The sequence below is a fragment of the Enhydra lutris genome, unplaced genomic scaffold (genome assembly GCF_002288905.1).
Source record: "Enhydra lutris kenyoni isolate GAN:26980312 unplaced genomic scaffold, ASM228890v2 scaffoldscaffold12, whole genome shotgun sequence".
Classification (NCBI taxonomy): domain Eukaryota; kingdom Metazoa; phylum Chordata; class Mammalia; order Carnivora; family Mustelidae; genus Enhydra; species Enhydra lutris.
Genome location: NW_019154096.1, coordinates 27,227,174 through 27,252,837, shown reverse-complemented (window position 1 = coordinate 27,252,837; position 25,664 = coordinate 27,227,174). Strand labels below are relative to the sequence as shown.

The window sequence follows — 25,664 nt, the reverse complement described above, 5'->3', positions numbered from 1 at the left end:
AATATGCAGGGAATGATCCCAATCTTTTGATACTGGTTGAGACCTGATTTAGGACCGAGGATGTGATCTATTCTGGAGAATGTTCTATGTGCACTAGAGAAGAATGTGTATTCTGTTGCTTTGGGATGAAATGTTCTGAATATATCTGTGATGTCCATCTGGTCCAGTGTGTCATTTAAGGCCTTTATTTTCTTGTTGATCTTTTGCTTGGATGGTCTGTCCATTTCAGTGAGGGGAGTGTAAAAGTCCCCTACTATTATTGTATTATTGTTGATGTGTTTCTTTGATTTTGTTATTAATTGGCTTATATAGTTGGCTGCTCCCACATTAGGGGCATAGATATTTAAAATTGTTAGGTCTTCTTGTTGGACCAACTCTTTGAATATGATATAGTGTCCTTCCTCATCTCTTATTATAGTCTTTGGCTTAAAATCTAATTGATCTGATATAAGGATTGCCACCCCAGCTTTTTTCTGATGTCCATTAGCATGGTAAATTGTTTTCCCCCTCTCACTTTAAATCTGGAGGTGTCTTCGGGTTTAAAATGAGTTTCTTGTAGGCAACATATTGATGGGTGTTGTTTTTTTGTCCATTCTGATACCCTGTGTCTTTTGATTGGGGCATTTAACCCATTAACATTCAGGGTAACTATTGAGAGATATGAATTTAGTGCCATTGTATTGTCTGTAAGGTGACTGTTACTGTATATTGTCTCTGTTCCTTTCTGATCTACTACTTTTAGGCTCTCTCTTTGCTTAGAGGACCCCTTTCAATATTTCCTGTAGAGCTGGTTTGGTGTTTGCAAATTCTTTCAGTTTTTGTTTGTCCTGGAAGCTTTTTATCTCTCCTTCTATTTTCAATGATAGCCTAGCTGGATATAGTATTCTTGGCTGCATGTTTTTCTCATTTAGCGCTCTGAATATATCATGCCAGTTCTTTCTGGCCTGCCAGGTCTCTGTGGATAAGTCTGCTGCCAATCTAATTTTTTAAAAATATTTTATTTATTTATTTGACAGACAGAGATCACAAATAGGCAGAGAGGCAGGCAGAGAGAGAGAGGAGGAAGCAGGCTCCCCACTGAGAAGAGAGCCTGATGTGGGGCTCGATCCCAGGACCCTGGGATCATGACCTGAGCCGAAGGCAGAGGCTTTAACCCACTGAGCCACCCAGGCACCCCTGTCAATCTAATATTTTTACCATTGCATGTTACAGACTTCTTTTCCCGGGCTGATTTCAGGATTTTCTCTTTGCCGCTAAGACTTGTAAGTTTTACTATTAGGTGATGGGGTGTGGACCTATTCTTGTTGATTTTGAGGGGGGTTCTCTGCACCTCCTGGATTTTGATGCTTGTTCCCTTTGCCATATTAGGGAAATTCTCTACAATAATTCTCTCCAATATACCTTCTGCTCCCCTCTCTATTTCTTCTTCTTCTGGAATCCCAATTATTCTAATGTTTTGTCTTATGGTGTCACTTATCTCTCGAATTCTCTCCTCATGGTCCAGTAGCTGTTTGTCCCTCTTGTGGTCAGCTTCTTTATTCCCTGTCATTTGGTCTTCTATATCACTAATTCTTTCTTCTGCCTCATTTATCCTAGCAGTAAGAGCCTCCATTTTTTATTGCACCTCATTAATAGCTTTTTTTAAATTTCAACGTGGTTAGATTTTAGTTCTTTTATTTCTCCAGAAAGGGCTTTTATATCTCCAGAGAGCGTTTCTCTAATATCTTCCATGCCTTTTTCGAGCCCAGCTAGAACCTTGAGAATTGTCATTCTGAACTCTAGGTCTGACATATTACCAATGTCTGTATTGATTAGGTCCCTAGCCTTTGGTACTGCCTCTTGTTCTTCTTTTTGTGATGAGTTTTTCTGCCTTGTCATTTTGTCCAGATAATAGTATATGAAGGAGCAAATAAAATACTAAAAGGGTGGCAAAGACCCCAGGAAAATGTGCTTTAACCAAATCAGAAGAGACCCCAAATCGTGGGGGGGGGGGGAGAAAGGGGATAAAAAGAAGTTCAGAAAAAAAAAATTTAAAAAAGAAAACAAAGAAAAAATATAAAAAAGAAAAAAATATATATATATTAGGCTGGTGACTACAACAGGGTCACCCACTTAATTTTGGGAGTATTTTGGTCTCTTAGAAGAAACTACCTCCCAAAATTTTAAAGAATGAAAAACGTATATAAGGGTAAACATGATGAAGGGATGGAATATGCCTATAAAGATGAAGAAAAAAATTGTTTTTTAATTTCTAAAAAAGGAGTTGATAAAGTAAGTTGGTTGGGAGAACAAAGAAAAAGAAAGTGGAGAGAATTTGTTTGGGCTGGAGACTAGAACAAGCCCAGAGCTAGATTTAGGGTATATTTTGATCTATTAGAAGAAGTTGTAACCCAAATTTTTTAGAAGAAAAAACCCTATGTGTATACAAAATTAAAGTTAAATACAATGAAGGATAAAATATGACTATAATAATGGAGCTTCCAAAAAGATTATTATTATTACTTTTTTAATGAAAGGTATTGTTAAGATAAACTAGTTAAAAAACGCTAGAAAAGAAAAGGGTAAAAGTTTAAAAAAATTTAGCAGAAGAAAAAAAAATTAAAAAAATATTAAATTAACTGCAAGACTAAAGAATCATGGGGAGAAAGCCACGAGTTCCGTGCTTTGCTTTCTCCTCCTCTGGAATTCCGCTGCTCTCCTTGGTAAGTGAACTTGGTCTTGGCTGGATTTCTTATTGATCTTCTGGGGGATGGGCCTGTTGTAGTGATTCTCAAGTGTCTTTGCCTGAGGCGAAATTGCACCACCCTTACCAGGGGCCGGGCTAAGTAATCCGCTTGGGTTCACTTTTGGGAGCTTTTGTTCCCTGAACGCTTTCTGTAGAGTTCTGGAGGACAGGAATGAAAATGGCGGCCTCCCAATCTCTGGCCTGGAGGAGCCAAGATCTCGGGGCCCCACTCTTCAGTGTGCCCTCAGAGAAAAGCGCTCAATCACTCCCGTCTCCCTGGCCTCCAGCTGCGCTCTGAGCTCACCCAGCCTGCGACCGGTTCAAGGTAACCCCGAGCTGAGAGCTCACTCCTCAGCTCTGTCTCTGTAGCTGGCTTCCCCGCTCTAATACCTGTGAGCTCTGTGACACTCAGACACCCCCGATCCTTCTGTGACCCTGCGGGACCTGGGGCCGCGCTGACCCTGCGTGGGCTTCACCCCGGTTTAGCCTCTGGAGCGATGTCCCTCAGTGGAGCAGACTTTTAAAAGTCCTGATTTTGTGCTCCGTTGCTCTGCCACTTGCCGGGAGCCAGCCCCTCCTCCCGCGGTCTATCTTCCCGTCGCTTTGGATTCACTTCTCTGCCTGTCCTACCTTTCAGAAAGTGGTCAATTTTCTGTTTCTAGAATTGCTGTTCTTTTTCTCTTTGATCTCCTGTTGGATTTGTAGGTGTTTGCAATGGTTTGATAAGCTATCTAGCTGATCTCCTGCTACCTGATGTAGTCTCAGCCTGCTATGTCTCCGCCATCTTCTGTTCTTTCCATCTTGTCTCGTGGTCCAAGATGGCTGCTAGAGCTCCATCCTGCACATTTACATTCCTCACAGAAAGTTGGATGAGGAGGCAGTGTTTATGGATAAAAAAGAACACATGCTAGTTGTATCCCCCCCGCCCCGCCTTATAGAACCTTCCTAGAATCTGCAACCTCAGTTTATATCTCAACAGCCATATCTAGATGCACAAGAGGCTGGGAATTATATTTTTGTTAGACATGTTGTTACTCAGACTAAATCAGGAGTTAGATATTAAAGAAGAACAGGGCACTTGATATTCTTTCAGTAACTACCGGCTTCTGTTACAGTGACCTGAGGGTTAGGGAGAGGATGAGAAGTGGAGGATTATCAATATAAGTATAATTTGAATGAGCAACTCTGGTTTTCTTTTTCAATTCATAGACTATTTTTAAGGACAGTGTTAGAATTACAGAAAAATGAGCAGATATTTCAGAAAATTCCTATATACCTCTGGTCCCCCACATGAATGTGGTATATAATATGGATATATATTGTTGGGTTTGACTTGCTGGTATTTTGTTAAGGGTACATTTTTTTTGTTATTACTTTGAACAGTTATCTATTTGATCAGTTAAAAATAAGAAAAATTTGAAAATTTATTTTACCTTAATATTGTTCTCTGATTCTCTTCTTTTCTTAATGCAGATCCAAGTTTCTGACCCATATAATTTTCTTTTTCTCTGAAAACTTTTAGCATTTTTTGCAAGGCAGGTTTACTGGCCATAAATTCTCTCCATTTTTGTTTGACTGAGAAAGTCTTTATTTTTTCTTCACTTTTGAAGAATAATTCCCTGGGTACAGAATTCTAGGTTGGTGGTTTGTTTTTTTCCAAAACTTTGAATATTTCACTCCATTCTTTTCTGGCTTGCATGGTTTCTGAAGAGAAATCCAATGTAATTCTTATCTTTGTTTTTCTATAAGTAAGGTGAGTTTCCCCCTGCTCTATCTTCTTTAAAGATTTTCTCTTTCTCTCTGGCTTTCTGCAGTTTGAATATGATATACCTAAGTGTAGGCTTTTTTTTTTTTTTTTTAATGATGCTTTGTTTTCTCTGAGCTTTCTGTATCTGTGGATTGGGCTCTGCCATTAATTTAGTAAAATTCTCAGTCATAATGCCTTCATGTATTTCTCTGTTCCTTTTTTCTCTTTCTTCTTCTGCTATTCCCATTATGCCTTTTGTAATTGCTCCATAGTTCTTGGATATTCTGTTATGATTTTTTTCATTTTTTTCTCCTTGCCATTTTAGTTTGGGAAGTTTTTATTGACATATCTTCAAACACTGATACTCAGCCATGCTCAATCTACTAAGCCCATCAAATGAATTCTTCTTTTTTGTCACAGTGTTTTTAATTTCTAGTACTTCTCTTTTATTCTTTCTTTTAAAAAAATTTTTTTTTAAAGATTTTATTTATTTATTTGACAGAGAAGGAGAGAGATGGCGAGAGAAGGAAAACAAGCAGGGGGAGTGGGAGAGGGAGAAGCAGGCTTCCTGCTGAGCAGGGGGCCTGATGTGGGGCTTGATTCCAGGAACACTGGGATCATGACCTGAGCCGAAGGCAGACGCCCAACAACTGAGCCACCCCTCTTTTATTCTTTCTTAAGGTTTCCATCTCTCTCCTTACATTTCCATCTTCCTATTATGTTATCTGCAGATTATCTTCTTTTTCCATTAGAGTTCTTAACATACTAATCATAGTTATTTTAAATTCCCTACATGATCGTTTCAAAATGTGTGTCATATCCAAGTCTAGTTCTTATGGTGTGTCTCTTCTGTATTTTTTCTTGCTTTTTGTATTCCTTGTAATTTTTTATTGAAAGCTGTAAATTATATATTGGGTAATAAGAAGTGAGGTAATTGGGGTTTTTAGTGTGAAGTTTTCTGTTAATCTGGCTAGGAGCTGGGCTGTGTTTAACATTTGTTATATCTGTATGTGCTAGAGGCTTCAGTTTCTTTCCTTTTCTTTCTTTCTTTTTTTTTTTTTTCTCTTACCCTGTTGTGTTGGGGTTTGCCTAAGAACTTTTCTGAGGTAGGATCTGTGTTTTGCAGTCTCTCTGTTATAATCCACTGTTACTATACTGGAACCCTGTTGATATGGCAGGAAGGTATTGGGAAGGAGAAGTGTTTTATAATCCTGTGGTTAAATCTCAGTATTTTAATGGTTTGACTCCCTGGACTGTGACCTTCAGAAGTGTTTAACAGCATTTTTTACTTCTTATGTGAGACAGGAAAGCTAGACAGAGCTGGAGTCAGATAAGGCTCTAGTAAAGCAGTTTCCCTTAAAGAGTAGGCATTTGTTATGGATAACAGTCCAGGCATATTTTGAAATGGTTACTTTTCCCTTCTTCCTGACTAAGAGGATTTTTCTCATATCTTCACCATGAATATTTTATGGCGCCTCTTGATTTCAAACCAAAAAACTATGGGGATCACCTAAGACTGGACTTCCAGGAGTCTATAATCCAGCCTCCAGCAATTTGTCAAAATTACCATTACAGTGTTTCCACCAGTTACTGGCTCTGTTGCTTTCTCCTACTTGCATGCTTATCTCAGCTGTGATTCTCTGTACTTTCCTGTATCTCCAAATTTCAGGGTGGTGATTTGCCCCCATGATCTTAATTCTTAGATGGATCTAAGAAAGGTCATTGATTTTTCAGTTTTGCCAGCTTTGTTGTTGTTGTTGTTTGTTCTGAGAACAGGAGCAACAGCTTCTAAGTGCTTTATGTGTCAGAGCTGACACTGTAAGTCCTACATTATTTTCACAGGAGAAATAAACATATCTCATACTATTTACATACATGTCTGATTATTTCTTTAGAATAAATCACTAGAAGTGGAATTTCTGGATCAAAGATTATGACCATTTTAAGGCTTTTTCTTCATATTACCAAATTGCTGTCAAAAATGTAGTTTGTCTCTACTAACAGTACAGTAGAATTATTTTTGGAATTTTATAGATTTGGAAAGGTTTAAAAAATGACCTACCTAATAAAGATATTTATATATGTGTGCCTATTCCGCTACTTTTTAAAAAAGAGTTATTTATTCATTTTTTTTGGGGGGGGGGGCGAAGAAGGGGGGAAGGGGGGGGGGGAGAGAGGCAAAGGGAGAGGGAGAAAAGAGAGTCTCCCAAGCACTCTCCACACTGAGCCCTGAGCCCCATGCGGGTCTCAGTCTTGCAGGGATCAGTCCCATGAGCCCAAGATCAGGACCTGAGCCAAAACCAAGAGTCAATTGCCTAACTGACTGCACCACCCAGGCACCCCTCCATTACTTTTTAAAGGAGAGGAATACTTCCCTTTAAATTACACTAATCTCATTTTTGTATGTAATGCTAATGGACTGATTTTTGAATTGCAGTCTTCAGAAGCGAATTGCTGATTGTCGATTTTGGCCTGTAGAGATCACGAGAGTTCCTCTGACTACTGCACCCAAAGGGAAAGCTGCAAAATTTGATAAGGTTAATTTGTTTGCTTAAAAATATTTATATAAGAAAAGTCTGGTTAGATCCAACATTTTATTTTGCTTCTAATTCTGATACCAAAGGAGTGTGTGAACTGATGTGACTACTCTCTAGAGTGACCATCCTAACCTGATTTGCCAAGTAGTTTCCTGGTGTTAGCACTGAAAATCTTATATCCTGGGAAACTCTTCTGTCCCTGGCAAATCAGGATAACTGGTCACTCTAGCTCCCCATTGTCCACTAAAAATTGTTTAGACTTTATTCCCAGATATCCTATTTCCCTTTAGCTCTTTATTATAGTTTTATAAAACCACACAAAACAGCCATTTTTATAGGTCACAGTAGTTAAATATTGGCAATATTTTTCAACCTAATGCATCTTCCTGAATTTCTTTTAGACATGCTACTTATAATATTTCAGCCTGACAATTAGAGTAATAGAACTCATTGATGTACATTATTCTGAAAAGATCTAGCTTTGTGAGCCTATAACATGTTCTCTATCGTTTTATTTGTGCACGTCTGGTCTTTTCTGCTTGTTCATAAACTCTTTGACGGTAGGGATCCTGTCATAGACTGCTTTGTATCCTCCACAGCACCTAGCATGATTCATGGTATATGGGAGATACTTAACAAGTACTGAAATTATTTTATTGATTTTTAAAATAAAGTTTTTTGCATAATAAAAATGCTACTGCTAGTAATCACTTCTCCTTTTGTAATATATAATGTACATTGGCTAACTTTTCTTAACAACACAATGTTATTACACAAACATAGGACTTTTTAATCTAATTTCTAATTATTATAGTATGTGAAATCAAAGAAATTACTTGTAATTTTGTGAGGATTAGATGTGTTTTCTTTCACTAAATTGATTTTTTCCTTATTAAAGTTTTCTATGGCAAACCATACAAATAAAAATTGTGTGGTTATATTAATTAATATGTTATTCATCTTTGTAATGGGAGTTTAGATGAAATTAGAGATGACAAATACATGATGGAAGACTATCATTCATTCTTGTCATCCATGGCAGATATTATTGATTAATCAAAACACTCTTTCTTTCTGAACTCAGGTAAGGATACAGAATCTTTCTCAATACAGTACTCTGAAACAAATCCACCAATTTATAAGAATTTAGGCATAAGTTGAAGTCTATTTGTCATCACTGGTCTGGATGATTTGTAAGGTCCCTTTCATTAATATAAATCTATAAACTAAAGCTAAAAGCCACAGCTTCTGACTCTTTAACATTTTTGTTGTTTTTATTTTATAAAGCTTTGCTTTTTCCTTAGAAGCAACATGGTGAAATTGACTTTTTGATTGAATACATATATTATCAATTAATTTGAGTTTGTGTTGATCTAACCACTGCTTTTACTATTCATTAACACTGTGATGTGTATTATTTCAGTGATCATGGTATTATTAAACTCATTTTGGATATAAAGAAGTGTAGATCCAAAATATCTATGTAACTGGCCCAAAGCCAATAGTAATGTAGCATAGCTAGTTCCTAAAGCCAGGTCTTTGAATGACTAGGTCAGAGCTCCATATCTTATGCTTCAATGCGCTATAGCACTAACGGCTCTCTGGTTTTATTCCTTTAGGCTGATGATGAAGGTCAGCTTTCATTTCATGGTGTGGCTTATGTTAATATGGTCCCATTGCTGTATCCGGGTGTGAAGAGGATTCGGGGAGCTTTTCATGTTTATCCCTACCTAGACAGTACAGTCTATGAAAAGGTAAGAAAAAATTGTATAAAGGTATTATCCTAATTTATCCTTTATTTGTGTGTTTATTTACATCTTTAGCATACACATCGTTGCAATTGAAATTTGGGACTGGTTGCTATACTAAGGTATTAATCTTGCAGTCTGTCTGTCATTGAACCCTAAAAACTTTAGGATAATGAAAAGCAAAAAACTGGAAACAACCTAAATCTCCATTAACAGGTGAACAGAAAAACAAATTCTGTTGTATATCTATATAATGAAATGCTACTCAGTGGTAAAAAAGGAATGAACTATTGATACCTGCAACATGGATGAATCTCAGATACATTATGCTAAATGAAAGAAGCCAGATAAAAGAGAGTACCTAATGTATCATTCCATTTGAATAGCATTCTAGGAAAATAGTCTGTTGTGATGAAAAGCAGACCAGAAGTTGCTTGGGAACAGGAATAGAGCAAGGGATAGATTATAAAAGAATGTGAGGGAAGTATTAGGGATGAAGGAAGTGTTGGTTATCTTGATTCTGGTGATGGTTTCATATGTGTATATATGTGACAAAATTAATCAAATTGTATAATTTAAATATGTAGTTTATTATGTTTCAGTTTTTTTTTTAAAGATTTTTTAATTTATTTGACAGACAGAGATCACAAGTAAGCAGAGAAGCAGGCTGAGAGAGAGAGGAGGAAGCAGGCTCCCCGCCGAGCAGAGAGCCCGATGCGGGGCTCGATCCCAGGACCCTGGGATCATGACCTGAGCCAAAGGCAGAGGCTTTAACCCACTGAGCCACCCAGGCGCCCCTATGTTTCAGTTTTACTCAGTAAAGTCAGATACACAATCTTTAGGATAATGAAAGAAGTCTATTATGTTAAGTATGCAAAAACTTAAATCCATGAGCAGATTAATGAGCTACAATATGGTTCTTTCCATTTTCATGTGTTAAAATGTTGAAATCACTTATCTATCTTTTTTACCTATCTATATGTCTACATATAAATTGAGAATATATATATATTCTCAAATATATATATATATATTTCCCCCCCCCTCCAAAACAAAAAGTCGATTTTACCATGTTGTTTCTTAGGAGAAAGTGAGTCTTTATAAAACACAACAATAATAACAAAAACATATTACTGTTCCATCATTATTAGGACAGCTATTTTTCAATAATAGAGTCATGAAAGATCTATCATCTATTTACAAACCAACTGAGTAAGATTCTTTCTATATAAGTATCCTTTAATCAGAAATCACACTTATAGGAATGTATCTTAAGAAAATAATTTAATAGGATCAGAAACTCCATATTCATAACAACTTTTTGGGATCTATAATAGTAAAAACTAAAAATAAGTTTAAATGTCTAATAATAGAGAAAGGTTTGGTAAATTATTATAAATAAAAATGATAAAATATGTGTCCATTAAAAAAAATAATTGTTAATGTTTTATAAATAGGTAAATGGATGAAATGAGAGCCAAAATGTTACATATAGCATAGATCAAAATAAATTCCAAATGAGTTTATTAAAATAGTTAAATGTGAAGAATATAAAAGTAGAAGTGTCTATTAATGAAAAGATATGAGTTCAGGGAAGACTTCCTAGGCTTAAAAGCAATGAAAGATAATAAAAGATTAGATTACCAAAAAGGAAATAGCTTCTATATGTAGAAGAAACCATCATAAACAGAATTACAATGTAACTGAAAAACGGGGGGGAATATTTGAATACATATCTGAAAGTATTCCAAAATATAAAGCACTTTATCAAACTGATAAGAAAAACACACCCAATTTTTTTTAAAGGGTGCTGCTTCCTGACGGTGCACAGGAGAAGAATGAAGGCACAAACAAGTCAGCTGCAAGAGAAAGGGAGCAGGGGGTGACAGTAGAAAATACTCTCACCCAAACAACTCCTCAGTCCTGTATTTATTAGATATTAGAAAGTAATCAACAAAGGAGCTGAAGACGGCTATACATTAATCATATGCCTTGTAGATAAGAAGGAATAGGAATTATACATTGATTATAACTCTTATAGATAAGCAAGAAGAAAAGCAGGATATGCCTGGTCAAGCAGTATAAAATTTATAGTTGAGCAAGCACATTCAAAGAGCTCATCTAATTAGCCACAAGTGGTCTCTGGAGTAAGGGAGATAACAGAAAAAAGAAGCAGGCAGTGTTCCACCCTGAGAGAGCTGGGCATCCCCAGCTCTCAGCTTCAAGGACGAATATCATCCTCTCCCCCAGAAGCCTGTTGCCAGTATATGTTTTTCTTAAGGCTATATCTAAGCATGCTTGGTAACTAGTATAATTTCTCATGGGTTATATTTTAAGCAGTACGTTGTTCTGAGGGACAGTTACAAAAGGGCAAAGTACGTGAAACAGCAAATCACAAAAAAGAAATGCCAATGGTGAATAAGTATAAGAAGAAACATTTGGCTTTATCTGTAATCAAAGAATTGCAAATTAAAATAATAATAAAATATCATTTTACCTGTAAAATTAGACAATTCTTTAAAATATGATAATGCCCATTGATGGCAAAGATATAGTAAAACAACAACTCTTATTCACTGCTAGAAGTGTAAATTAGTATAAATTATCTACAAAAAAATTTTTTTTTGTCAGTATGTATTAAGACATTTAGAATACTTAAATCTATTCCCATAGTATTCCTACTTCTATGAGTCTATTTTAAGGGACTAAGTAGAATTGTGTCCAAATTTTACTACATGAGGATATTCTTTGGCATCTGAGGGAAACAGCATATCATAATTGAAAGGTTATAGGCTTTGATGTTAGTCAGCTGCTAGTTTGAATTATGGAACAGCCATTCACTAGCTGGGTGACTTCAGGCAAGTGACTAAGTTTCTCTCAACTTTAGTTTATTATTCATCAGTAAAATGAACACAATGCTTGTTTCCTAGTGTTGTTTTACATATTAAATGAGGTAAACTATCTGAAGTACTAGGGGTATAGTTGACACATGGACATTTTGATCTTTTACTTTTATTATATCCATATGGTTGGAGAATATTGTGTACACATTAAAAATTATCCTTATAAAAATTTTAAAAACATGAGATGATGCATGTGATTGTCTATTAAATTAAAAATCAGGATATAAAATTTCATTCAATATGATCACAACCTTAAAAAATATGATCATAATTTTAAAATATATAGAAAATATTAGAGAGGACATCTTTCTGTCTATGTCTGAGGGAGTAGGTTGTCAAATTTTCTACCTCTCCCCCTCCAAAAGCAGCAGTAAAGCTGGATAAATTGACAAAAAAATCATTTCAGCATTCTAGAGATTGACCAAAGGCATCAACAAACTGAGAAGTATGAATGCATGAAAAACTATGGATTCTGAGGCATTATTGTTTAGGGCTGCTCCTAAAACTTCCCTAAGCTTTTCCCTACTCCATTCCTTTGTCTTAATCAGTGCAGTGATTCTTCTAGAACTGGATAGGCTGGGAGGACTAACAACTTTGCTGCCATAGAAACTTCAAACAATTTGGAGCCGTGGGTTAAGGACTGATGGCCCAGTGATGTTGTTGGTTGAAATGGAGATCTTGTGGAGAGCAACCAGTATAATTGTAATGCGAGTCCCAGGATAGAAGAGAGAGTAAGAGGCAGAAGTGATACATAAAGAAATAATGCCTGATCCAGATGGCCCACAGACACATGAAAAAGTGCTCAACATTACTTGGCATCAGGGAAATAAAAATCAAAACCACAGTGAGATACCACCTCATACCAGTCAGAATGGCTAAAATTAACAAGTCAGGAAATGACAGATATTGGCGAGGATGCAGAGAAAGGGGAACCCTCCTACACTGTTGGTAGGAGTGCAAGCTGCTGCAGCCACTCTGGAAAACAGCAGGGAAGTTCCTCAAAAAGTTGCAAATAGAGCTATCCTACGACCCAGCAATTGCATTACTGGGTATTTACCCTAAAGATACAAACATAGTGATCGAAGGGGCACGTGTACCCAAATGTTTATAGGAACAATGTCCACAATAGTTAAACTATGGAAAGAACCTAGATGTCGGGGTGCCTGGGTGGCTCAGTGGGTTAAAGCCTCTGCCTTCGGCTTGGGTCATGATCCCGGGGTCCTGGGATCGAGCCCCGCGTCGGGCTCTCTGCTCGGTGGGGAGCCTGCTTCCTCCTCTCTCTGCCTGCCTCTCTGCCTACTTGTGATCTCTCTTCCTCTCTGTCAAATAAATAAATAAAATCTTTTTTAAAAATCTGAGTTAAGGGGTGCCTGGGTGGCTCAGTGGGTTAAAGCCTCTGCCTTCAGCTCAGGTCATGGTCTCAGAGTCCTGGGATCGAGCCCCACATCGGGCTCTCTGCTCAGCAGGCAGCCTGCTTCCTCCTCTCTCTCTGCCTGCCTCTCTGCCTACTTATAATCTCTGTCTGTCAAATAAATAAATAAGATCTTAAAAAAAAATCTGAGTTAATATAAAAGATTTTAGAAATATATTTTTAAAATTTTACTCTTAATTTCTTTCAAAGATATTATATAAAGCATTAATTATATTGTTGAGTGTATAACATATATAGATTTAATTTATATGATAATGATGGCATTAAGGAGGGAGGATAGTATGGAACTACAGTGCATTAAAGTCTCTACATTATACCAGAATTAAGTTAGTATTAATGTGGTAGAGATCATGATTAATCAGGTTGGCTAAAAATCTCATGTGTGTGTGTACATACACATGTACACAGATACATATGTGTATATAAATGTATATAAACAAAGGAATTAAATAGGAGCATCACAAATATTTAACATAAAAGAAGGTACTTAAAGAAAGAGAAGAGGAACAAAAAAGACAAGATATATAGAAAGGAAAGGCAAAATGACAAACATACTTGTAAATACTTCAACAATAACCTTATATGTAAGTAGCATTAAACACCCCAATGAAAGGATAGAGATTACTAGACCAAATTTCAAAAAATCAAGAATTGGGTGCCTCGGTGGTTCAGTTGGTTAAGCATCTGCCTTCGACTCAGGTTGTGATCCCAAACTCCTGGGATTGAGCCCCACATCAGGCTCCCTGTGCTGTGGAGAGCTTGCTTCTCCCTCTCCCTCTGCTGCTTTCCCTGCTTCTGTTCTTTCTCTCTCTGTCAAATAAATAAATAAAAATATTTAAAAAATAAAAAATCAAGAATCAATGATATGCTGTCTAAAAATGGACACACTTAGATTCAGATACACATAAATTGTAGTGAAAGGATGGAAAAGATATACTCTGGAAATGGAAATTGTGAGAGCTGAGTGGCTATATTTATATCAGACAAAAGAGAACTCAAGGAAGTATTACTAACAACATAGAATGGCATGTCAGAAATATTAAAGAGTCAATTAAAAAGAAGATAGAATTTACAAATTTATATACTTATTATATATAATAAGTATATAAATTATAATTGTGTATGTACCTAACAACAGAACCTCATAGCACTTCAAGCAAAATCCAACAGAATTGAAACGAGAAATAGATAATCAGATGGTAACATTTAGAAATTTCAATATTCCGATCTCATTACTTGGTAGAAAAACTATTCAGAAGATCTATGTTAAACACTAACTTACCATACAACCCAAAAAATCATTTTTAAGAATTTACCCAAGAGAACTGAAAACCAGCATTTACACAAAGACATGTATGTGAATATTTATAGTATATCAGTGAAACAGTCACTGAAATGAAGATAATGTAAATATCCATTGCTTGTCTCCTCCAACCAAAGTTTTCTTGTGTTCTCTGTTTTCCTCTCATACCTCTGACCACTCTTCTCCTCTTTGTTTTTGGTCTGGCTTCTTTCACTCAGCATAAATTGTATTTAGATTTCATCCATGTTCTTTAATTAAAAAATTGTTACGAGATTCTTTTTGCAATCATTTATCTAAAGTTTGAATTTTCTCATACGAAGTCTTTAGTGTGAACTTTAAACTTGCCCTATTTTTCCAATTATAGTTGGTAGCCCAGTAGTATACTAGATAATAATTCTTTTTTTAAAAAAGATTTTATTTATTATTTATTTGACAGACAGAGATCACAAGTAGGCAGAGAGGCAGGCAGAGAGAGAGAAAGGGAAGCAGGCTCCCTGCTGAACAGATAGTCTGATGCGGGGCTTGATCCCAGGACCCTGGGATCATGACCTGAGCTGAAGGCAGAGGCTTTAACCCACTTAGCAACCCAGGCACCCTAGATAATATTTCTTATACAGAAATAAATTCTACCACTTAAAGTTAATCTGGAATTGTGTGTCAAAGATTAAAAGCTTTCTGGGAATAAGAATTATGAAACACCAAAATCAGGCAAGTTTGAAAGGTTTCCTCATAATAACTTAAAATTTTATTTATTTATTTATTTATTTGAGAGAGAAAGCGAGAGAACATGCACAAGCAGGGGGAGTGGCAGGCAGAGGGAGAAGCAGGCTCCCTGCTGAGCAAAGAGCTGGATATGGGACTAGATGCCAGGACCCTGGGATCATGACCCAAGCAGAAGGCAGATGCTTAGCCATCTGAGCCACTCAGTGTCCCACCTCATAATAATTTAAATAATAGCATAGGCAGATAACTTTCTATGATGGTTTTACCTGTTCAATAAATACGGCAATCAGTAAAGCTTTCCATTTCCCCATCTCCCTCTGATTCTACAATGCTGAGATTATCTAGAAAACTAAACGATGTTAAAGAATAATGTGAGTTTCTTTCAAATTTGTCTCATTTGCCTGTGATTCACTGCTTTCTTTTGTTGTTTCTTTTCAGACCAAATGTTTATTTAGCTTGTTCCGGGATACTGGCCATCTTTTGACTCAGAATAATAAAATAGGAGGATTTAATTCTCCATTGTCAAAACCTATTGTTTCTAAGAACCTGAAAGAAGAGAAAACAGTCAAAGAAAAGGAATTGGAAGGAAGGCTTAGGCCTGGGGATTTGGTAGGTTGTTTAGAAGGTGATGATCTTGCTAGTTTTGTTATATGCCAGAGGCTTGCACTGATTTCTTATCTGGAAAATTGCATCAGTTTAGTTTGGATTTTGTTGCAACATAATGATCATTGTTCCTAACACTGTAAGACCATATAAGAATTCAGTTTTTGAGGTACTTTCATTTTCTTTCAGCAAGCACCTAGTATAAAATCTCAGAGCTCAGATACTCCTTTGGAAGTTGAACCCTCTCCAAGCCACAATCCAGAAGGACAGGTAACTATGCATAAAGAGTTGGAAAATTAAGTATGATATTGTGAAAAATGCTCATTATCTTAGTTACCATCCCATATTTCCCATGACTAGTTTATGACTTTAGGTAAATTTCTTTGTCTTATTGAGATTCTTTAAAATGAGCAGGTGGTACCAAGTTAACTTTAAGGTCCTTTCTAACATTACAAGTTTATGTCTTTCCTTAGTCCTACTATATTATGCACTAGGAGGAATGCAAAGATTTATAATCTTACTCATCTGTGTTCAGGAACTCAATGGTCTGGTGGATGAAACAGATTTATACATAACTAACTATAATATGGAATTTTGATGAATGCTATAATAGAGGTACAAATAAAAGGGCAGTGAGGGCTCAAAGAAGACAAATTAATCACTCCTAGAATGGAGCAATCTCAGAAGGCTACATGGAAGAGGTGGCATCTGCTCTAAGTAGTGAAAGATGAAGAGAAAAATTTGCCAGATAAAGATGAGGGGGTAAGCATTTCAGGGCCTGGGAATAGCTTGAGTCAAGGCACAAAGAAGGTAGCAGAATTTGGAGTATATCAATTAATGTAGTGTATGGAGTAGAGAAATGAAAAGAGATTTTAGAAGGAGGTGAGAAAGGAGAGGCTACACTGAGTCATAGAAAGGCTTGTTGAAAGCCTTGTTAAAAAGTTTGGGTTTCATTATATAGTGATGAGGGACTCTTAAGCCTCATCTTGGAGACTCACATGACAGGTTTTTAAGTCATGTGGAAATAAGATCTTATATGCATTTAATGGGCCGAACTCTTGCAAGGATGTGAAAAAAAGAGAATGAGGTTGGGGTGGGGGCTTCAAATATCAGTTTATAGGTTTTTATTATAGTACAGATGAGTGTTAATGCCAGTTTGGTTTAGTGAAGAGGTTGTAGAAAAGAAAGTCAGAAACTTGAAGAGGCAAGATATGGAATTGGGAAGTTTGAGGGTGCTGAGGAAGAGAAGCTGAAGATAACTCAGGTTCAAGAGAAAAGTCAAAAGAGAGGCCAATATAAGGGAAATGATAAGTTCAGTTTGGGACATGTTGTATTTAGGATGCCGGCAAAATTCTGGGTAAAAATGTCCATCAGGTTGAAGTTGGTAGATGGTGATGTAGATGCTGTGAGTGGGACTATCAGAACGTTATGTGAATATTTCCATAGGACTTGGAAGGTGTGGTGGCAGAAAGAATGGCATTCACTTAAAACAGTTCTAAGAAAAGTATTGAACAAGTTAAACAGCACTTCAGCTAAGATAGAACTTTCCAAGAATAAAATTGAAAATGCTTTTCTGCAAGAGATAACCACTGTTACCTTTTCTTTCCAGTTATTTTTCTGTATTAAAAATATTTTGACAGTCAAGATCATGCTATATACATATATTTGTACCTGCAGTTTTCTTACTTGTATTATGAATGTTAGGGTACTAAAATTTATTTATATATATCTATTTTTAATGGAAAGAATAAATTAGAGAAAAATATCTTTACAGCAATATATAGAAGCAGGGACATACATTGTGTTGGAGATTCAGCTGGACAGAGCCTTGGTTCCAAAGCGAATGCCAGAGGAGCTAGCCAAAAGGTGTGTAGCAATGGTTCTTATACTTGTTTTGCAAAAACATTTTAGGTATAAATAAAAGGAATTCAGATTGTCCCCATGAATATAATTTTCCTAGGCTAAGTAGCAGAAAGTTTTTTTTTCCTCAGCTGAAATTTCTTTTGTTACTGTTGTTTTCTTATTACAAAAGCAGTATATGCTCATTATAAAAAAAAAATAAACATTTTGAAAAAATTGAGTATATAATAATATAATATAATAATATAATATAATAATATAATATAATATAAAATAATAATATAATATAATAATAATCTGAGTATATAAAAACACTCAGATTTCTACCCACCCAGTGATAACCACTTTAAAAAACTGTTACTTATCCTTCTGGAGTTATTGTAAAGTTTCTGTATTATACACACATACCACAAACATACACACCCATGTCACATATAAATAAATATGATTTTTAAAAATGGTTTTTATATTGTACCATAGTGCTTTGATTGTGTTTCTAGAAAATTATCCATTTCATCTATGTTATTCAATTTGTTGATATACAATTGCTCATGACATTCTCTTATTATTCTTTTTATCTCTATAAAATGGGGAGTAATGTTCCTGCAGACCTAGATAGGAGGCTTGACTTCATCACCTTGAGATCATGATCTGAGCCAAAATCAAGAGTCAGATGCTCAACAGACTGAGACACTCAGGCGCCCCAGTTACCGATTATATTTTTATACATTTTGTGCCTATTAGCAAAGACTTTTTTTTTTTTAAAGATTTTATTTATTTGTCAGAGAGAGAGGGAGAGAGAGCGAGCACAGGCAGACAGAATGGCAGGCAGAGGCAGAGGGAGAAGCAGGCTCCCCGCCAAGCAAGGAGCCCGATGCGGGACTCGATCCCAGGACGCTGGGATCATGACCTGAGCCGAAGGCAGCTGCTTAACCAACTGAGCCACCCAGGCGTCCCAGCAAAGATTTCTAACTACTATTTTATGCATTTACCTTCAAAAAACAAATAAACAGGAGTTACAAACCAAAAGTACAATAATACTCATTTTCATATTTACCTTTACCAGTGTTATTTCTTCAGTTACCTTCCAGTTACTGACTAGTGTCCTTTCATTTCAGCCTGAGAGGCTCCTTTTAGCATTTCTTATAGATTAGATCTTACTAATAGACTCTTAGTTTTTGTTCATTAATTTTTTCTTCATTCTTGAAGGGTAACTTGCTGTATATAGAATTTTTGGTTGGCATTTTTTTTCTTTCAGAACCTTAAATATGTTACCCTAGTACCTTCTGGCCTCCATGGCTTGGGTTATTCTTATTGACATTATTGAAATTATCTGTTTATCTTATGTGACAAATAACTCCTCTCACTGCTTTTTGAGTTTTTCTCTTGTCTTTGGCTTCTTACAATTTGACAATGATATGTCTTAGTATAGATCTCTTCAAGTTTATTCTGCTTGGAAATTGTTATGCTTCTTGGATATATAGATTCATGTCTTTCTGCCCCTTTGCCTTTCTCTTCTCCTTCTGAGATTCCCATAAGGTGTATGTTGGTCATACAAATTGTGTATGTTGATGGTGTCACACATATTTTAGGCTCTGTTTACTTTTTGTTTGTTATTCTTTCTGTCCTCAGACTAGGTAATTTCAATTATCCTGTCTTCAAGTTTGCTCATTCTTTCTTCTGCCTGACCAAATCTGTTGAACCCTCTAGTAATTTCATTTCAGTTAATGTACTTTTCAACTACAGACTTTCTATTTGGTTCTTTAAAAAATTTCTATCTCTTTATTGATACTCTATTCTTATTTTGTTTATACATCATTTTCCTGATTGCTCTTAATCCTTCGTTTGTGGTTTCCTTTAACTCTTTGAGCACAAGTAAGTTGTTTTATTTCACATCTTTTTGTAGCAAGTCCAGTGTCTGGGCTTCCTCAGGGACAATATCAATTTATTTTTTTCTTTCAAAAGAGCCATATTTTTATGTTTTTTAAAAATACATCTTGTGATTTTTTTTGTTGTTGAAAACTGGACAGTTTGATATTATAAAGTGGGAACTTTGGTAATCAAATTTTCCCCTTCCCCAGGGTTTGCTGTTCTTAATTGTTGAAGTTGTAGGTTGTGTTCAGCCAGTGTTTTGATTGAAATTTTCTTGAATGCCAGGATCTTAATATAATCAAACAAATAAAGATAAAACAAAAAATATTTTTTTTTTGTTTTTATAGATGATTACATGCTGGAGCATTCTCTTGGGTTTCTTTCATTTTTTTAAATATTTATTTATTTATTTACAGAGAGACAGAACATGTGAGCAGAGGGAGTAGGGGGACCACATAGAGAGGGAGAGAAGCAGACTCCCTGCTGAGCAGGGAGCCTGAGGTAGGGCTCAATCCCATGACCCCGAGACTGTGATCTGAGCCAAAATCAAGAGTCAGACACTTAAATGACTGAGCCAACCAGGTGCCCCTGGAGCATTCTTTTATTGCTTAACTAGGCTGTTTATAATTCTGCCTCAGCCTTCACGTCCTGCTTGTACTGGGACTAAAGATCAGTCAATGGTGGAAGCTTAAGGTCTTCTCAAGTCTTTTCTGAACATGTATCCCATCCTGAGCATATATATAGCTTTCTAAATTCTTCTATACAAGTACTTTTGAATACCCTAATTTCCCAGAGAAACCTACTTTTCTTCCAAGGCCTTAGGTGGTTTGTTGTATATCAACCACAATCTTTTGTCCCACAGAGTTATGGGTTTTTTATAATCTTACAATGTTTTTGAGCAATGTGCACCCACTGGTTTTCTATCTTTTCAAGATAGGAGAAATAGTATTGAGTGCCATATGTCAGTCATTCAGGTAGCCCCAGATAGGTTAAAACAAATGCAGTAACTTGTGAACAAGGACTGCTCTGCTTCTCCAGAATCAGAGCCTAGTGTGCCACACTAGAAATGCAGGTTGCCATTTTCAATATTGCCACTGAGCTGGGAATAGGATGAGGCAAGGGCAAGTAAAAATGCCTCTAAGCTTGCCCACTATTAGTTGCCTTTTTATTGGTTTTCAGTATTTGTTTCATTGCTGTAAACTCTTGACTGTCTTCCACAGTTCTTGCAGAGTTGGTTCAGACAGTTTCTGATTATTATTTTCAGTGTTTCTACAGAAGGATGGGAGTTTAGAGTTTTTTACTCTATCATTTTGCTGACATCTAGACTTCACCTTTTGATGTGAGGGACACTATGCTCAATGCAGGATGAAAGGAAAGGAGATTATTTATTACAGATATTTTTAAGGCCTTTGATAAATATCCCCAAGTTGCCTTCCAAAAAGTTTGCAGTTCCACAAGTGGTGTATGAGCCTGCTCTTTCTTCATACATTCACCAACACAATACTTTTTTGTATTTGCTATTTTGACAGGGGAAGAAATTTTCTCATTTTGATTTAATTTTTTGAAAGTTTCTCATTTTAATTTTAATCCACATTATAAATGTTTTAGTGAGATTAAACATTTTTTCACATACTAGTCATTTGGAAGTCCTCTTTTGAAAATAACTTGCTTGTAGTGGCACATTTTTCCTTAATACCAAAAAGTTTCAAAACTTTTAAAAACTTTGCATTTAATCCCTTTCCGAAAATAAGTTGATAATATTTACTATAAATGATATATATAAAATAAAATTGATAATCTGGAAATAGAAAGTTGAAAACTCAAGCCATGGAAACAAAGAGAAAGAAAGTGTTAAATAGAACTTTCATAAATAAGCATCAAATCTTTCTTGTTTAACAAAAAGGGAAGTACTATAAATTATGCGGCTCTAATCCTAAAGGAGGACCCATGCTAGTTCCAAAAGAGATCAGATATCTTCCTGACATTAATTTTTAAAACAGATTTTTCATTTGAGATCTTACATAGGGAATACTTAGTGACAAAATAACAGCAAGTTTAATGAAAGTTTTATAGCAAATGTAGGTGCAAGTTTTTTATAATTTTTTTATTGAAGTACAATTGAAATTTAACATTTTATTAGTTTCAGGTGTACAACATAATGATTCAATAGTTGTAAAACTGAAATGATTACCACAATAAGTCTAGTTAATATCTGTCACCATGCAGAGTTATACAAAAATTTTTTTTCTTGTGATGAGAGCTTTTAAGGTCTACTCTTTTAACAATCTTCAGATACGCAATACAATATTTTTTTTTTAGTTTTATTATTTATTTTTAGTAATCTCTATACCCAACATGTGGCTTTACCTCATGACCCTGAGATCAAGCATCATGTGCTCTTCCAACTGAGCCAGCCAGGTGCCCCTCAAATATGCAGAACAGTATTATTTTTTTATCTTATTTTTTAAAAGATTTATTTATTTATTTAAAAAATTTTTAAAAAATATTTTATTTATTCATTTCAGAGAGTGAGGAGAGAGAGAGAGAGATAGAGTGCACACATGAGCATGATGGGGGGAGGGTCAGAGGGAGAAGCAGACTCCCTGCTAAGCACAGATCTGGATGCAGGACTCAATCCCAGGACCCTGAGATCATGACGTGAGCCAAAGGCAGATGCTTAATGAACTGAGCCATCCAGGAGCTCCTATTTATTTATTTTAGAAAGAGAGAGAAAAAGCCTAGTGGGGAGGTGCAGAGGGAGAGGGAGAGAGAATCTCAAGTAGACCCCCTGCTGAGTGTAGAGCCTGATGCAGGGCTCCATCCTACCACTGTGAGATCAAGACCTGAGCCACCCAGGTGCCCCTAGGTGCCCCTGCTCTTAGACTTTTAAAAAAATATATTTTATTTATTTATTTGACAGAGATCACAAGTAGGCAGAGAGGCAGGTGGGGAAGGAGGAAAGCAGGCTCCCTGCTAAGCAGATAGCCCGATGCAGGGCTCAATCCCAGGACCCTGGGATCATGACTTGAGCCGAAGTCAGAGGCTTTAACCCACTGAGCCACCCAGGTGCCCCTAGACTTTTTAATTAGATATGGTTATTACCTGTGAGTTTTTCTTTGGCTGTAGGGAGGTAAAAGGCAGATTTCTCCTCCAAGCTAGACCAAGTGTCAATATTATAGACCAAAGGCAAATTAAGAATGGCAGTGCTAGAATAGTGGACTCAATATTCATAAAAGTTGATTTGCCTTTGGTTCCTGGCTGAGACATATATGTACCTAACTGCTGAATCTTTGTCAATGTATATATTTAATGCACTCTTAAACATAAAGAGAAGCTCAATTATGTTTACAATAAAAGAAATACAAATTTAAAAACTACCCTGAAATACCTTTTTTTAATTGCAAAAGATCAAAAAAGCTTAATAACTCATTAAGTTGTTGATGAGCACATTAGAAATAGGTCCTCTCATTCAAACTAGTGAGAGTATAAATTGATAAAAATCCTGGGGAGGACAGTGTCGTAATAGCTATTAAAATACATAAGCATGTGTCTTTTAACCTAGTAACTCATTTCCAGTAACTTCTTTACAGATAAATGTTCTTAGCAAGGCCATTAGTGTCTACTGCCTTATTAAATCCAATGGTCTTTTCAAGGTCATTGTGACCTGTTATTAGTGTTTAATGATTCAGTCCTCCTTGAAGCTCTTCTTTACCAGGCTCTCACAATACTATACTCTCTTGGTTTTATTCCTCCTCCTCTGGCTTCTTTATCTCTCTAGCCTCTAAATGTTGGAGTCTCTCAGATCTCAGTCCTTGGACCCTTTTCAATCTACATTTACTACCTTGGTTTTTATCTAGTCCCATGTCTCTAACTACCATCTATGTGCTGATGGCTTTCAAATTTGTATACGGGCCATGGGCCTCTCTCCTGAACTCTGGATTCATACATTTCATTCTCACAAACTCTCTGGTCAGAATCATTGTAATCTCTTACCTGGTCCCCCTACATCTACTATTCTACCCTTCAGTTTATTCTTTTTATAAAGTAACACCTTTTTTGAGATATAGTCCACATACCATTCACTTCACCCATTTAAACCATACCCAAACCAGTGGTTTTTAGTATACTCACAGAGTAATACAGCCTTCACCACAATCAACTTTATAACATTTTTCTTACTCCTAAAAGAAATCTCATACATATTAGCAGTCACTCTATATTTCCTCCCAGCCCTTATGCCATCCCCTCTCCCAGAACCCCCCAGCCCTAGGCTACCAGGTATCTACTTTTTGTCTGTATAAATTTTCCAGCTTTGGAAAATTTATTAAATTTGACTGGCTTCTTTCATTTAACATAATGCTGTCGAGGTTTATCCATACTGTAGCATGTATCAGTACTTCCTTTCTTTGTTGTTGAATAATATTTCACTGTATGGGTATACCACATTTCCCCCCATTCTTCAGTTGATGGACATTTGGACAATTTATTCTTAATATAGCCTTCTATACTGATTGTGTTAAAATGGAAGTCAACTCATGTAACTAACTCCTCTGCTCAGAAACTACTAGTGACTCCCTGGCACACTCTGAGTAAAAGCCTAAATCCTTACAATGGCCTACAAGTGCCTATGTATTCATTATGTACTTTGCTCTCACTTTTTCTATCCATTCATACTTGGCTTCCTGCTGTTCTTCACACATGCGAGGCACACTGTTGCAGCAAGGCCTTTACACTTTCTGTTCCCTTTTGCCTGTACTTTCCTTATACCAGGTATCTACACAACTTGCTTCCTCACTTCCCTGAGGTCTTTACTCAAATGTTACCATCTCAGTAAGTGTCTTGATGAAATGTGTTTCCCTACTTCACCACCCTAGCCCCCAACATAGTCCATCTGCCTTCCTGCCTTATTTTTCTCTGTGGCACATATCACTAAAATATTTATCTTAATAATTGTCTTTCTTTTCCCACTAGAATATAAGTTCCATGAGGGCAAGAATTTTTGCATAATTTGTTTAATGCTCTATTCCCAACACTTAGGAAAGTGCCTGATGGATGGTAGGCACTCAGTATATGTCTTGAATGAGTGAATAAATAACATTGTCTCTGGAGAGGAAATTGGGTGGCTGGACAACAAGGTTGTCAACAAGGAGACAATTTAGTATATATTGTTTCTATATCTCATAAGTTTTGAATCATAGGATATAATACCTATTAAAATAAATAAAACTAAAATTAGAAATAATGAGCAGAGGTATATAATTACATAGGACCTATTAAAGAAAAATTGAATTTGTATATTTGGTTGTAAACTTTAAGGCAGTACTATATATGTCAGCAGGAATCTGAAACTATAAGGAGGAAAAGCTAAGAACTTAATTTCCTCTAGTTTTTGTAAAGTCTCTAGAAAATGGAAGGTAGAAGTTTTGGCATAACTAGGTTGATAGTAACAAAATACATTTTCTTAACACAACATCTGATATCATTATTATAATTTAATGCAGCCATAAATTATGTGTACCAAGAGGACACTTTTTATCTTAGATGAAGAGGAAAGAAAAGTATTCACTTGCCTATACCATTTAGACTTCTAAAACTTCATTCTTTCAGAGACTCTATGGAATGCATTTACATCATAACACCCATTTCTTGCTAACTCCTGAGTCAAGCAGTCTCTTGAGTGCAATAACAGTTTTTAAAAATGTATAAGAGTAAAACCGGGCTGAAATTAGCCAAAAGTACGACTTTGCTGATTTCTGAGTAGCTGGCTTCTTTCCTATAGAATCCATAGCCATATACTGTTCTGTGGTTCACATCTAGGCTTTTACTTGAGAGAATTGTAATGCTCAAGCATGATGTGGAAACAAAACTTAGGTCTCTCCCATACAGGCCCTTTGGAAGTAGGAATAAGAGAACATAAATCTACAGATTATAAAGTTTGGTTTTGTTTTTGTCATTTTTTTTGGTACAGGGTCAAGGAAATGATTCCTCCAAGGCCACCTCTTACCCGTCGGACAGGAGGAGCTCAGAAGGCAAGTGCCAAAGCCATGGTGAAACTATAAGTAATAAAGTGTTGAGTGCACCCATTTGAAAATAAGGCATGGATTCTTCAGTATGTTTTCTAGAAGGGGTGAGAAATTGTAGCTTCACATATTTCTCTTCCTGGTTCTGTTTGTGACCAGTGACATACAATGAATAGTGAATAGTGTTTCCT

At 36.1% G+C, this 25,664-nt stretch overlaps 1 protein-coding gene across 2 annotated transcripts in view; it reads left to right on the top strand.

The window, feature by feature from the left end:
- The window catches only part of LOC111145227 (cilia and flagella associated protein 70), a 115,381-nt gene that overhangs the window by 40,191 nt on the left and 49,526 nt on the right, over positions 1-25,664 (top strand). For both annotated transcript variants that reach the window (XM_022499989.1, XM_022499990.1), the window contains 6 exons: positions 6,910-7,009; positions 8,629-8,763; positions 15,557-15,727; positions 15,911-15,991; positions 17,496-17,587; positions 25,422-25,486. In XM_022499989.1, coding sequence (XP_022355697.1) covers positions 6,910-7,009; positions 8,629-8,763; positions 15,557-15,727; positions 15,911-15,991; positions 17,496-17,587; positions 25,422-25,486 — 644 coding nt within the window. The remainder of the gene's footprint in view (positions 1-6,909; positions 7,010-8,628; positions 8,764-15,556; positions 15,728-15,910; positions 15,992-17,495; positions 17,588-25,421; positions 25,487-25,664) is intronic.